The sequence below is a fragment of the Ranitomeya variabilis genome, chromosome 3 (assembly GCF_051348905.1).
Source record: "Ranitomeya variabilis isolate aRanVar5 chromosome 3, aRanVar5.hap1, whole genome shotgun sequence".
NCBI classification, from domain to species: Eukaryota; Metazoa; Chordata; class Amphibia; order Anura; family Dendrobatidae; genus Ranitomeya; species Ranitomeya variabilis.
Genome location: NC_135234.1, coordinates 696,547,139 through 696,563,329, shown reverse-complemented (window position 1 = coordinate 696,563,329; position 16,191 = coordinate 696,547,139). Strand labels below are relative to the sequence as shown.

Genomic DNA, 16,191 nt, shown 5'->3' with positions numbered 1-16,191 from the left:
TTTGGGGGCCTATATGACTGAAAATACCAAAAAGTGACACCATTATAAAAACTGCGCCCCTCTAGGTACTCAAAACCACATTCAAGAAGTTTATTAACCATTCAGGTTCTTCACAAGAACTGAAGCAATGTGGAAGGAAAGAATTAACATTTAACTTTAACAAAAATTTTACTTCGGACACAATTTTTTTTATTTTCTCAAGGGTATCAGGAGAAAATATTTGTTGTTCAATTTCTCTTGAGTACACCGATACTCCATGTGTCGAGGAAGACCACTCTTTAGGCGCACAGCAGGGCTCAAAAGGGAAGGGAAATTTGAGGTTTTGAGCGTAAAATTGGCTGGAATCAAGAGCGGACGTCATGTCGTGTTTGGAGAGCCCCTGATGCGACTAAACAGTAGAAACCCCCCAACAGTGACCCCATTTTAGAAACTAGACCCCTCAAGGGACTTATGTAGATGTTTGATGAGCACCCTGAACCCCCAAGTGCTTCACATACGTTTAGAACTTAGAGCCTGCAAATTAAAAATCACATTTTTTCTACAAAAATAATCTTTTGGCCCCTATTTTTTTATTTTAACAAAGGTAGCATGAGAAAATGGACCCCAAAAATTGTTGAGCAATTTCTCCTGAGTACGTCGATACCCCATGTGGGGAGGAAGACCACTGTTTAGGCACACGGCAGGGCTTGGAAGGGAAGGAACACCGTTTCATGTTTTGATTGCAAAATTGTCTGGAATCGCATTTGCAGAGTCCCTGATAATTTGGGAGTGCAGAATTAGCTGAATTTCTTTTGGGAAGCAAGGAGCCATTTTGCTTTTCCAGAGCCTTTGTGCTACCAGTAACGTGGAAGCACCCTATCTTTCCGTTAACAGATGACGGACCTGAGTGGAGACTTTTTTTTTTTGTGGATTGAGTGGAAGCTTTTATTGGGAACATTTTTCATAACATTTGGGATCACATTTATCCAGCGCTCTACGCTGAGCACATACTTTGGGATTTCCATCTAAATCTCTGAGTGACATGACAGATGAAACCCCCAAGGGATCCAATCACAATAATGAGGCAGTAGAGTTACTCTGGCCTCCATCTGGTCTCTGTTCAGCATTGTCTTTCCTTTCAGAGGTGCATAAAATTATGGTGGACCGCATTTTTATGCACGCCTAAAAAGACGGACACCTCCGGATCACAGGTCCTATGGCGTTCACAGTGTCTCCATCTGCCTCATTATAGGGAATCTTCCGCCGGCGGTTCTGTCTGAATCACGTATTTCAGAGATTTACATGGTGTGAGTGCTCAGTGTAGCGCGCAGGATAAATGTGCGCCGAGCCTTACTGTGATCTTTGGGAGGCAGAATGAACAAATCCACAGCAGGTGAAGAATTGGTTTTATTTATTTTTTACGCTGTTCATTGTGCGGTATAAGTTATTAGGAGACTTTATTCTTCGGGTCAATACGATTACAGTGATACCAGATTTATATCTGTTTTTCTTATGTTTGGCTGCTGTCACAGAGACTAAAAGACGCTTTTTTTGCAAGAAGAAGTTTTTGCATCGCCTTATTTTGAGATCTATAATTTTTGCATATTTCATCCCACAGAGTCATGTGAGGGCTTGTTTTTTGCGGGACAAGCTGACTTTTTATTGGTACCATTTTCGGGCTCATGACATTTTTTCATCGCTTTCTATTTTGATTTTTGTGAAGGCAGAATGAAGAAAAACCAGCAATTCAGGAATTGTTTTTCATTTTATTCCACTTTTTCCAAACGGTATGATGATAAAGCATAGTTTTCTACTTTTTTTGTGTTTTTTATATGGTGTTCACTGAAGGGGTTAACTAGCATGACACTTTTATAGATCGGATAGTTCCGGACGCGGCTATACCAAACGTGTACTTTTTTTGTTCTATTTAAATTTTTTTACATAAAAATTTGTATTTATTAGTGGATTTATTATTATTATTATTATTATTATTATTATTATTTTGTAAATTTGTTTTACATATTTTAAACGAAATTTTTTACCTAGTCCCTTTCATGGTCTCAGAAGCTTTCTGTAGGTTGGTGACCCGAGGGTCGTCATGATGTCCCCGGGTCACCATGGCAACAATCAGGCCCACGCGATGACACCGATTTGAAAGCAGTCCCGTCCCTCTGCCTCCCTCTTGAATGCTCAATCGCAGCATTTAGGGGGTTAACAGCCAGGGGCGATGCTGACACCGCTCCTGGCTGTTAGTGCAGGCGTTCAGCCACTGACAGAGCTGAGCTGCTGCACTGATCGGGCAGGCTGTGCTGACATTTCAGTATCTCCTGCGCGTCAGTTTGACTGACCGATCACAGCGATCTAGGTACGGGGACCGACAGCATGGGTCCTCGCACCTCTTCTCGTGCCTCTCAGCTGTCACGGACAGCTGTCTGCACTGAACTGTCACTGCGTGTTTACATGCAGTGACAGTTTAAATGCATGACGGTCAAAGCCCGTCCTGGTGCGGGAATTGACACCCTTCCACGACGTCATTGGACGTTAAGGGGTTAAGAGCATATCTCACAACTTTGCAGCCTTTACTAAGTATTTTTTTTTCTCTTACTGAAGCCCTATATTTCCCTTTTGCACCCATAAAGTATGATTCCAACAAAGTTGTATGATCAGACCATGTTCCTGCACGGTCATACACAGCCATTACACAGTACACAGCAGGGGCACATTTATAAGATTATCTCAGCACAGGAACATTTTATTTAAACACATCCAATATTGGAACTTATTATTATTCCTAGATCTATTAATTAAAATGAACTTTTGTTTGTGGGAACACCCCTTTAAGAGTAAATGTTAATATAACACCCCTATAAGCCACCTCCATGGGCAGGTTGTCCGGTGGTTCTCACCTCAATATGGCGCAGTGCTTCCACTTGAATCTTGCTGTGTGTGTAGTGAAATGCAGGAGGGTCTTCTTATGCCAGGGGTTGACTCGGGAACCCCTGTTCACACTCTGCACACGCTCACAAGAGATGAGGTTGGAACAATTAACAGGTTTATTTATAGTGGAGATGAATGGTGAATATGGTAAGGGGAATAGTAAATAACAACTGAACAAATAGTATTACACAGTCTACAAATACAGAAACAAGGTGAGGTTTTGCAGTAAACCTGAATGTTTGGGATGACTTTCCACTTTAAATTAAAACAGGCAAGCTCCTAACATATCACTTAAACTACAAATAACTGCAGTAATGCAAACAACACAATCCAAATGTTAGGGCCCGGTTGCTGAGGGATGTTGGCGCGCCTTCAGGAACCGTTGGTGCACTTAATAATATTATGAGAACAAAATCCCCTCCACTGCTGGTCCTATTAGGAATTCTTCAGGCGTTGAACCACAAATCCCAGCAATGCTCCCTGAGGGATAGAACCACAAGTCCCAGCAGTAGCTACTCCTTCCTGTAGCTGGTCTGTAGTCACGCAGGGTTCGATTTTGGTACTGCAGGATCCAGGTGCTGGGCCACACAGGGAATGGAAGGCAGAATTCTTCTATGTCGGAAGCCAGGTGGAGGTGCACAACTCTGGGCAACCTGGCTAGTCTCTAGTTGTGGTGCAGCTCCAGGACTTACTGTCATTTCACACGAGGATGTAAAACTGTCAGTATGCATGCTGTGCTCTCTTCCTGGATAACCACTGTCTTTTTTCAGTAATGGCCGACAATCCCCACGTTCTCTAGTGCATTAAACTCCTTCCTTCTTCTCCAGCTTGCTCAGCCAATCAGTCATGTCATCTGCTGCTCCTCCTGATCCTCTTCCAGGCTGCCAAGGCAAAGCAGCTATGGAGGGAGTAATGCCTCTTACTGAGAAGCACTGTTTGCTCCTATCTGCCTCAGTTTCTGTACCCCATGCTATCCCTACAAGGGTTACGTTAACGTTGAGTAATTTAAAGGGGTACTATTAAAATGCAAGTAATGTATGGATCATTGTAACAACTGTTTTTTACCTAAAGGTCACCAACCTGCCACTTGATAAATACGTTTTACAAGGTGTTAGACTAAGCGCAAATGCTCCATTGCCCCAGTGACTCCCCCCAGTGTCACACAGCTCATAGTAAGCCAGCAGAAACCAGGATCTCACATGATACTTGTGACTGGCCTGATTAGCAGCAAAGCCAAGCTGAGTTACTGAGTCTCCACAAAGAGAAGAGGGAGGAAAAGAACCTGACCATGAAGTCCATATACACAGTATGGTGAATAAGTACCGGTAATTATTTTATTTAATTACCTCAGGTGACAACAATTGAATACAAAGCAATGTAAAAAGAAATGATTAAAAGCTGTGCTAAAAAAAACAGGGCCGCACACCCAGGTATACAAAAGACTGTAGTCAAGAGGGAGCAAAAATAACACAATGTACTTGGGTGACTAATAAATCAGAGCACTGAGAGCTATATAGTAGAATTGGTAATAAATATGTCACGCATATAAGTTGATGTGAAAACAAAGTTGAGATAGTAGAAGTGCTGGTGCGAAGTAGTTATAGTAAATGTCTCTACTATTACAAGGTGTTGGTAAGTATAATAATGAGAGAATGTGGTAGTGGAGGATTAATGAATACCAATGTAAGTAATGGATGTACTTACAAGGAAAAGAAGGCTCCCTCTCCTGGATGGGGTCCACCCCGACGCACGTTTCGGCAATTCGCCTCCCTCTTGACTATGGACTATGTTTTTTAGCACAGCTTTTAAGAATTTCTTTTTACATTGCTTTGTATTCAATTGTTGTCACCTGATGTAATTAAATAAAATCATTTCTTATTCACCATACTGTGTATATTGACTTCATGGTCGGGTTCTTTTCCTCCCTTCTCAGTGTGGTTTTCCAACTGTCCATATGATATACCCATGTCCTGGCTCTTGGTTGCAGGAATATTATTATTTTTTTAACCATTTTTTACTATCCCTATTAAGATAATATAACTAATTTACCGGGCATCAAGAACATTCCCCTGTTCTTCTTTTCTGAGTCTCACAAAGTCTGCACCACTAATGTCACCGCAGACAGCCATTAGCCGCCACTAAACTATTGAGAACATGGAAAAGCTGTATAATACCGGTGTACAGAGAAAAGCAGCAGTGCAAGACCCTGTTATTAGATCTTACAATTATGATTGTGCTTTTATTTATGGATCCACAAGGCGAAATAATCCTAAATACTGTATGTTACTCTCTTTTGTGAAGTTGTTTGGCATCTATTATGGCTAATATTTTAAAGTGTAACTAAACTTTGAACATATTTTCTCAACTTTGTAGGGTCCTTCAATTGCCTGCTAATTGGTGGTGGTTTGGGTTTTGAGCCCCTCGCTTATCACTCAATAAACCCCCAAATAGTACACACTCCTCAGCAGACAGGAGCAAGCACAAAGTCGTTTATGGAGTCAATAGAAAGTATACGGTACGAAGGCTGGGGGTCTTGGTCAATTAAAGTGCCTGCAAAATATGTTCAAAATGTGGTTGCACTTTAAGCCCGTTGTCATCTTTCCAAACCTGGCAGATTTGCTATGCAGCAACCTTGTGATGGCCATTATAATCAGTTGTCAGACAGTTTTCCTGAATTTTTTTCTTGTTTGGAGGCTGCGATAGTTGTGTAAATCTTACAGACACAGATGAAATTTGCGGTGTTATGCCAACATTGTAGTGTATGGAGCCAATCGGATAACCATCACGCTCCATGGCATTATTAACCAACCAGAACAAGGACCGTCTCTGTTGTAATGTGAAGTCTCCCTGATAACAGGACCGGCACAATACCCGGTGTTTCTAACTTAATGATTAGTAATGCATACCTCAAAACTTTGAAAGACAGGACACTTTTTTTTAAAGAAAAGCCACACCCTTAACTCCATCCAGTTTTTTTTGTACACCCACACAAAGATAGTGCCTCTAGTGAAATCCTGTAGTGATCTCACACCGTTTCATACCTCTTTTATGGCTCCTCACACAGGACACCCCGTACAGTACTCTTCAACACAGTATGATCCTCCAACACACACAATGATGCCCCTACAGTGCCCATACAACACAGAATGATGTCCCCACAGTGCCTAGTGTCCAGCATAGCCCTCACAGTGTATTCCCTATTCGTTATGATACTCCCACAGTGCCTACCACGTACTGACACAGTATGATGTCCAACAGTTGCCCCACACATAGTATGATGCCTCAAAGTGTCCCCTTCCCCTCAGTATGATGCCCTCCACTCCACCATACTGGCAAATAAAAAGACTCGTCTACCCTGTTCTCTTGATGAGCAGATTAGATATGTATAGTAGATCTAGGTGATGTCTGTGGCCAGGCCCAGCAAACACAGTGTAATGATCTCATTACGCATCCTGCTCCGAGCCTCAGTTGCCTCAGGTGAATAGTGGAGCAGGGAACGGACGGCTCCCTGCTCCTCCACTATATTTATCAATATCTCTGTTCTAGAGATAGAGGTACAGTAGAAAAGGAGACATGCCACCAACCTCATGGGACAGCTCACCAAATCCGGGGCTGTCCTGCTGGATTTGGGACAAGTGGGAGGCATGGTAATGCTTGTGTTATGTGTACATTTCATCTATGTTACTTTATACTAGGCCGAGTCCCTATATACGGGATTAAACAGGATCCTGACCTGACAGGTTTATAGTTATAGTATAGTTATGTAGTTGTGGTGTACAAAGTGGAGCAAATGGTACTCCTCCGATACAATAAATACCTCACATTGGCTGGACCCAATATTAATATTGCTGTATGTGGGGGGCAATATTCTATACATTTTCCACACAGTGCTCTAAAAACTTCAGGACATCCCCATAACGATACCGGTTCATATTTATACACTTGTTCCCTTATGAGTAGTGCCACACACTAACTATAGGTCATATCGGCCTCTGCCATATTAAAAGTACCACATAAAGGCCTGTCAGTAGGAATAGTGTCGTGCAAAATTCCACATTGACAGTGCCAGCCACAAAGTGCCACCAAGGATGGCGACTCTCATACAGTACACTCAGTAATGGCGCCAACTACACAATGACAACAGATATAATACTGGAAATACAACATGCAGAATAGCAGTGCCAGCGATACATTCCCCCCCCCCCTGAATAATGGCAGCCATTCATGAGGTCTAGAAATAGTGGCTGCCATCCAGTGCACCTGAGGTATATTGGCAGTCATCTAGTGCCACAGAGGATAAGTACCTACCAATGCTCCTAAATTACTCCAGTTACCTGACTGGCATAGAATCATAGAATGGTAGAGCTGGAAGGGACCTCCTGGGTCATCTGGTCCAACCCCCTGCTCAAAGCCGGATTCACTAAATCATCCCAGATAGATGTCTGTCCAGCCTCTGTTTGAAGACTTCCATGGAAGGAGAACTCACCACCTCTTGTGGCAGCCTGTTCCACTCTTTGATCACCCTCACTGTCCTCACTACAAGGTTACAGCCCGACATAGATAGGTATGCTGAGGTTTCCATATGGTGCCAGTTTGTAGGACAAGGACCAGCAACTGGAACTAGAGTGCCAAGTAACTGCGTGGGGACAACAGGACATACACAACTACTCTTTTCTTCTGTCCAGCTTGTATTGTTACTTTTTTTATGTTTTATTTTGCCTATTTTTTTAAACTCATCTTCACAAAGGTTGACAGAGTGATTCAGATACACAAACATATATATAAAGGGCGTTGTTTCTAAAGTTTGTTTTTTTTTTAATTCTCAAAACAGGTCTTGAATCTTGTGCAGTCCTATGTAACGCTGCGGGTGCCGCTGTATGTGTCCTATGTCTTTCACTCTCCTGTGGGGGTTGGCGGGTGGCAGCACTTCGATCTCCACTCTGAGCTTCGGCTGACCTTTGTGTACGATACCGCCATCTTGTGGAAGGATGGGATTGGGAGCCCTCCAGAGGCTGAATTGCAAGGTAAAAATATCAGTCTTTTATGTTTTTATCTCATATTTTATCCCTACCTGGCTTGTAATCTTCAAATAGAACTAATCATTTACTTTCTTTTTTTTTTTTACGTACAATAGCACAAAATCAAAGACGCTTTATTTTTTCTCTTTTGCTCCTTTGTAGAGTAAAAAGTTGTCCAATCCTCTCAATAGACTTTAAAATGTGTCACATTAGTTTTCAACTGCTCAAAAACAAAATGAATTATGCTAAAACATCCCGATAATAAAAACCGTACCTGTAGTGCTAAATAAAAACAGCGATATCATGGCTCTGTCCCCAGATGACGGCATATGCGGACCCCAATGTACGCCTATGGGCAGGACACAGGACAGCACACCGGAGAGTTGCTTTTCAAGATAACAAGTAGTTTCCTCCTCATTTCATCATCCCAAATAGGAATAGCGGCAGGAGACTTCCGTAGCGGATTTTAATCCAATCACAGATGCAAGTTTGCAGATCTGATCTGTTCGGAAGCACAAACTGGAAAGGATGATTCTGTTTGCAAAACCTGCGCTCAGTAGTGTGATGTTCAGCACAGCATCCTAGACCTGTGACACACAGCTGATTTGAAGGGAATCACTCACCTGAGGGCAGCATGATGTAGGAAAAGAGACCCTGATTCCAATGATGTTTCCCTTAGTCATTGTGATACAATCAGAGTTTTTAGATGAAGCATGTAGCAGAGCTCAGAAGGCTGACCCAGCTCCACCCCTGATTAGTAGCTTTTTGTGTACATTGTCTATTGACAGTGAACTGCTAATCAGTGGTGGTGCGTGGTTGGACTAGGGGGCACCGGTGAGCTAGTCCTGCAGTGATAATCTACTGCTAATAAAACACTCATTGTATTGAAACAACAGCACACAGCCTAATAAGTGACACATCACTGAAATCAGTGTCTCAGCCCCTACCTCATGCTGCCCTTAGATTACATAGTAAAACCTGCTGAAGGATTCCCTATAGTGTATGTTCCCACAGTCAGTAAACGCTGCAGATTGGATTCTGCGTACATCTGCAGCGTCCAACCCGCAGCGTCCAGATGTTACAGCATAGTGAATGGGATTTCAAGAAATCCCATCTCCACTATATGTCCTGAGACGACTGCGGATCACCCGCGGAGATGGACATGCGGCGCGTCTTTCCAGACCACAGCATGTCAATTTATCCTGCGGAGATGCGAGTAACCGCAAGATAAAATCACCCGTACAATGTATTGGACACGGTGATTCCGCACAGTTCAATGAACACATGCAGAATCACCTGCGTTCAGAAGCCGGCAGCACTTTGGACACAGCGGAATGTGCTGCGTCCAAAGCGTTGGCAAACACTGAACGTATGCACATAGCCTTAATGTTCCCCAAACTTCAGTACTGTTCCTACTATTCTAAAAAAAAAACCTTTAAGGGTTCTACTTCTCCTTAGTTTATTATTTTAAAGCATTACCAGCCTATGGGCAAATTTGGTCTCAAGATGGACATCCCTTTCACCCATAGCATGAAATATCCAAAACACAAAAGCTGAGAACCTCCCCACAATGAATATTCAGTTTTGCCCACAATAATCTGGGAACAGGACAATCCCATTCTAGTCTTGTGGTCCTAACAAGTGGTGACAGTAAGGGGAAAAACATGGCTAACCTGCAAGAAAACCTTGAACATCAGGCAACCTCCGGCTTTAGAACTAGGGCTACACTGCAACTTTGGTCACATGACAAAAAAAGAATGAAATTTGTAGCCCTAACCTAAACTTTCTATATTTTTTAAGTACGGTATGTTAAAGGGGTATTTTGGTCAGAAGCATTAATCACCACTAGTGATAAGCAAACCCGTGGAATGGCGGGTTCTGCCAAACTTAAGTCCAAAGTTCGGTTCCGGTACCCAAACTTGACCCCGGACCCGAACCCCATATAAGTCAATGGGGACCCAAACTTTGGTGCTGTAAAATGGTTGTATTAAGGGCTAGGGGGCTGCAAAAGGAAGCAAAATGGGGTTAAGAGCAGGACAATTGCCCTGCAAACAAATGTGGATGGGGAAATGACTTAAGATAACATATAATTTAAAAAATTGACCCAGGAGACGAAGGCCCAAGTGGTGGAGTGGAGCAGTGCCTTGCATGTGTATTTTACTGTATTTTAACCAGCTAAGGGAAAGCAGACAGCTGTGAGCTGGTCTTATTATGTTGGGAAGGTGCCAATATCCATGGACCTTGCCAGCCTATTAATAAGCCCCCAGCTGTCTGCTTTGCCTGGTTATTAAAAATAGGGGGACCCCATGTCATTTTTTTATGGTCCCCCCATTTTTAATAGCCAGCAAAGGCAAAGCAGACGGCTGGGGGCTGATATTAATATACTGGGAAGGTCAATGGATTTTGTGCCCTTTCCCAGCATGGTTTATACTTATAAACATAGGGGGTGCCGCACGTCATTTTCAAAATTATTTATTTGTTACACTGTCAGGCCGAATCACATGGTGCACCAGCCAATAACAGCCATGCCATTACTTTGCATTGCTGTGATGGGACCGGAAGTGCCCACAGCCTTAAAGCTTGTTGATTAGCTTCGCTGCAGCCTTTCAACAAGCTTTGTTAGTCTGCAGAACCAGAACAGTAAAACGGACGTACAATAAGAAGTCCGTGTTCGGGCATCGGTACCAGACACTAGGTGTCTGATACGAACCCGTATCAGTTGGGTTCGCTCATCCCTAATCACCACCGAACATTTAATAAATGCTATGTTAGTATGGCGTTTATCTCTTATACACTGGATAGGTGATGTATGCTTTTGACTGGAATACACCTTTAGGAAAGAGCATCTGTTTTATGTTGTCATATTCCCTTTGATCTGACGTCACTATGCAGAGTATTAATGATAATATTTCTAGCTGTAACTAATGAAAATGAAACATGCACATAATATTTAAGAGGATTGTGCATTTCAGATGTGACATGACAGACACTGTGCATACAATGTTCATTATTTGTAAGAATTTAATAGACACAAATTGCAGATTTCATTGACAACAGTGACATCTTCTGGTAAAAATAGATATTACAAATAGACTCGATAATATCATAGTAGAATCAATGATCTTTCGATATATCATCATCAGGGTTGTTGCTGTGGGTGGTAGTTGCACTTGGAATCTTGCACCAAGACAAGAAACCAATATTATAAACAGTACCTGGTAGGTGAGGAGACCTGTTAGACATTTTGTATTGGGCCCCAAGAACTTCACGTTATCCCTTCGTTTGTCCTCCATTTGCCTCTGTCAGACAATCGTAAGCACACTGCCAATGATTTGTATAGGTCTTTACTGAAAATATGACATAGGGTTCTCAGCTAACTAGGATCAACCCTCCAGAGCTGTCTGTATGGGCATGTTGGTCATAGGGAGCTGAAGAAAATGATACCTTGATATCTGCGATCCAATGTCTTATTCCAGAGAAATCAACATTTTTATCTTATGTAAATGAGCTGTTAAGATCTATAGGCCGGATATAGATCTCCCTGAGAATCTGCCTCCAGAGATTATTATAAATGAAATGGGGCATTACCAGTGTGAGACATGTAATGACTGACAGTCTGCTCTCTTGATATACAAGTCTCACACTGGTAACTACTCCTATCCTGTAAACTAATCTCTGGAGGCAGATTCTCAGGGAGATCTATGTCCGGCCCTTAGACCTTAACAGCTCATTTAGATAAGGTAAAAACATGAATTTCCCTGGAATATGACATCGGATTGCAGATATTCAGGTATCATTTTCTCCTGCTTCCTATGACCTGCATGCCAGTGTAGGCGGCTCAGGAGGGTTGATCCTACTGACAGATTCCCGGTAAGTACAGTGGTCAGTGCCAGTAGTAGATGGCATAACCATAAGATGGCATAGTAGAATAACCTTGATATTATAGCTCTAAAAACAGATTAGTCTGTGTATCACTCGCAGTTTTATCTCATTCCTTGCTCTCCTTTAGGCTCCCTCTACCCGACCAGCATGCGTATAAATGATGAAGGACGCCTGGTTGTCAACTTTAAAACAGAAGCTCGGTTCTACGGTCTATTTGTCATGTCTCACCCTGGTAAGGACAGTAACGATCAGTCAGGATAGATAACGGTATGTTAATAGATGATAATGAGATCCTCAGTGACTCTGCATCCACTAGTCACCCTAATCCTCTCCTCCAGTGGAGGCTCGGTGTATTGAGAGCAAGATGTCTGAGATACACTGGACACACTTTACTACATACAGGCCCCGATTCATTAATCTTGGCGTCGCTCTCCTCGTTCTTGATGAGGGGGCGTGCTGGAGTCAGACACTCCTGATTTATGAAGAGGAGCATGCCTCATGATTCAGGAGTGTCAGAGAAGTGGTGTGCACCTCTGTGCATGTCTGGCCACAAATCTTACTCTAGTCCCTACTGGAGTAAGATTTGCGGCGTAATAAACGCCACCGCTTGTCATGAGTTTGTCGAGTGGCGCTTGAGACGCTCCGTCCCACCCCAGCTCCATCCATTTTAGCACAGCTGGGGGATACTGGCGTGAGGATGCCAGGACTTGCGAAATATAGGAGCAGCTCCGACTTGGGCTGAATTCCCACAATTTGTACATTTTCTACCTGGATAGCCGGCATTTAGAGGAGCACAGGTGCCATCTGATCACATTATGGTATCTATTAGGAAAAGGGTGTAAAGCTGTACTAGGATATTGTGTTCAATAATGATGGGAAGGATGTTTATATTCCCTGGTGTCTAGTAGTGAGGGAACTTTATATTATATTCCCTGGTGTCTAGTAATGAGAGAACTTTATATTATATTCCCTGGTGTCTAGTAATGAGAGAACTTTATATTATATTCCCTGGTGTCTAGCAGAGTGGAAAAGTTGAGTTATATTCCCTGGTGTCTAGTGGACTGGGAGAGATGGATTATATTCCCTGGTGACTAGTAGATTGGGAGAGGTGGATTATAGTCCCTGGTGTCTAGTAGATTGGGAGAGGTGGATTATATTCCCTGGTGTCTAGTAGATTGGGAAGTGGATAATATTCCCTGGTGTCTAGTAGATTGGGAGAGGTGGATTATATTCCCTGGTGTCTAGTAGATTGGGAGAGGTGGATTATATTCTCTGGTGACTAGTAGATTGGGAGAGGTGGATAATATTCCCTGGTGTCTAGTAGATTGGGAGAGGTGGATAATATTCCCTGGTGTCTAGTAGATTGGGAGAGGTGGATTATATTCCCTGGTGTCTAGTAGATTGGGAGAGGTGGATTATATTCCCTGGTGTCTAGTAGATTGGGAGAGGTGGATTATATTCTCTGGTGACTAGTAGATTGGGAGAGGTGGATAATATTCCCTGGTGTCTAGTAGATTGGGAGAGGTGGATTATATTCCCTGGTGTCTAGTAGATTGGGAGAGGTGGATAATATTCCCTGGTGTCTAGTAGATTGGGAGAGGTGGATAATATTCCCTGGTGTCTAGTAGATTGGGAAGTGGATAATATTCCCTGGTGTCTAGTAGATTGGGAGAGGTGGATTATATTCTCTGGTGACTAGTAGATTGGGAGAGGTGGATAATATTCCCTGGTGTCTAGTAGATTGGGAGAGGTGGATTATATTCCCTGGTGTCTAGTAGATTGGGAGAGGTGGATTATATTCTCTGGTGACTAGTAGATTGGGAGAGGTGGATAATATTCCCTGGTGTCTAGTAGATTGGGAGAGGTGGATAATATTCCCTGGTGTCTAGTAGATTGGGAGAGGTGGATAATATTCCCTGGTGTCTAGTAGATTGGGAGAGGTGGATAATATTCCCTGGTGTCTAGTAGATTGGGAGAGGTGGATTATATTCCCTGGTGTCTAGTAGATTGGGAGAGGTGGATTATATTCTCTGGTGACTAGTAGATTGGGAGAGGTGGATAATATTCCCTGGTGTCTAGTAGATTGGGAGAGGTGGATTATATTCTCTGGTGTCTAGTAGATTGGGAGAGGTGGATAATATTTCCTGGTGTCTAGTAGATTGGGAGAGGTGGATTATATTCCCTGGTGTCTAGTAGATTGGGAGAGGTGGATAATATTCCCTGGTGACTAGTAGATTGGGAGAGGTGGATTATATTCCCTGGTGTCTAGTAGATTGGGAGAGGTGGATTATATTCCCTGGTGACTAGTAGGGAGGGAGAGGTTGAATATAATCCTGGCATCCAGTGGTGAAGGTTATATTCCTGGCCATGGCCTCCAGTGCTGGTGGGATAGATTAGAAGAATGGAGAACAGATGTGATTTATAATGGTGGACATTATGGGAAAACCCATAGTTTGTAGTTATGACAGTCCTTCATCTGTACACGGATGTTTCTGCATCTAACTGATTCTTTTTTTCAATCTAGCCACGTCATTGACCTCCATGATCATGTCGGCCGATCATCCAGAACTGACCTTTACCTTGATCCTTGTGCGGAATGAGCCCAGTTATCACCAGCCCATCCAACAATGGAGCTTTGTCTCTGACTTTGCTGTAAGAGGCCGCGGCGTCTTTATATTCACTTGTGTCCTACTGGGAGTCAGAACTCGAGGTCACCTAATCAGATCTCTGATCATTTGCTCCACAGGTTCGGGACTACTCTGGCACTTACACGGTTAAGCTCATCCCCTGTACCACCTCTCCCTACCAGGAGTACAGTATACCCACTGTGTGTAACCCTCGGGAACCCATCAATTTTGAAGTTGATATCCGATTCCAACAGGTAACGTAGAAAGTAATCGATGTGCCTCCATCCTTGTATCTGTTTGCTGCCCTCATGACGAGAGTGATCACTTACTGTCACCCGCAGGTCAGTGATCCGGTCGCCACAGAGTTTAGTCTAAACACCCAAATGCTGCTCCTATCTAAAAAGTCGCTGTGGCTGTCCGACGGATCGATGGGATTTGGACAAGAGAGTGACATGGCGTTCTCTGAAGGTAAAATGACTGTTAAAGCGAATGTGCCTCAGAAAATGAGCTATTGTTTAAATCCGGATTTAATCTTAAATGCATTTTTTACTTTTTATTTTATTTTATTTTTCCGTATCACTGTCTATGTAAAAACTAATATTAATATATTTAGCAATTTTCACACAGTCCACTAAATTTAATGCCAAAATCATACTTGCTGCCCTGTACAAAATAATTTTCAGAAGTCTCATTATCATCACAGGCAGGATTGCAACACTTCTAAGTCACTACATATCACAGGATTCACCATCCCCAATAGATGATAGTCACATCTGGCCTCCTCTGTTGTGAATTCTGCTTTTGGGTTCCCTCCGGTGGTAGTAGGTGGTAATGCAGTTGTCCCTGGGTTGCAGTCCTGGTCAGGTGTGTCTGCTGATTGCAGTTCTGACTGGGGTATTTAGGTGTGCAGGATTCATTAGTCCTTGCCAGTTGTCAATTGTTGTTGGGAGGTGTTGGACCTCTTCCTGGTTCCTCCTGTCTTTCTGCCAAATCAGCAAAGATAAGTGTCTGTTTTTTTTTTCCTGTGGCACACATGCTGTTTGCTTCACAATTCAGTGCTATTCTTTGTGTTTTCTTGTCCAGCTTAGATTGTGTCAGTATTTTCTCAGTCTTGCTGGATTCTCTGGAGTGGCAGATATACATTCCATGTCTTTAGTTAGATTGTGGAACTTTTTGTATTATCTGTTGTGGATATTTTTGGAAGGGTTTTAATACTGACCGCCTAGTAATCTGTCCTATCCTTTCCTATTTAGCTAGAGTGGCCTCTTTTGCTAAATCCTGTTTTCTACCTGCGTGTGTCTATTCTTCTCCTACTCACAGTCATTATTCGTGGGGGGCTGCCTATCCTTTGGGGGTCTGCTCTGAGGCAAGATAGCATTCCTATTTCCATCTATAGGGGTATTTAGTCCTCCGGCTGTGTCCAGGTGTCTAGGGTTTGTTAGGCACACCCCACGGCTACTTCTAGTTGCGGTGTTAGTTCAGGATTTGCGGTCAGTACAGGTTCCACCGACTCCAGAGAAAGTTTTCATGCAGCTCCAAGGTCACCGGATCATAACACTCCTCTCTCTCCCTTCATAACCTGCGCTCAGATCAGAGCGTTCCCAAAAGATGCGCCTATAGAAATGAATGAGTCACTGACTGTCTATTACTGATTATGTTCATGTAGCTGCTGAAAAGTCATCTGTACAGAACAAGAAGTATGACCCCAGTCAGCATTTGTCATGGTGGTGGTGGGGGGGGGGACTTCA

The 16,191-nt window shown here is 43.0% G+C and overlaps 1 protein-coding gene across 1 annotated transcript in view; it reads left to right on the top strand.

The window, feature by feature from the left end:
- FREM2 (FRAS1 related extracellular matrix 2) overlaps positions 1 to 16,191 on the top strand; it is a 285,657-nt gene that overhangs the window by 250,653 nt on the left and 18,813 nt on the right. The window contains exons 17-21 of the mRNA XM_077298181.1: positions 7,748 to 7,940; positions 11,944 to 12,048; positions 14,341 to 14,468; positions 14,563 to 14,697; positions 14,785 to 14,911. Coding sequence (XP_077154296.1) covers positions 7,748 to 7,940; positions 11,944 to 12,048; positions 14,341 to 14,468; positions 14,563 to 14,697; positions 14,785 to 14,911 — 688 coding nt within the window. The remainder of the gene's footprint in view (positions 1 to 7,747; positions 7,941 to 11,943; positions 12,049 to 14,340; positions 14,469 to 14,562; positions 14,698 to 14,784; positions 14,912 to 16,191) is intronic.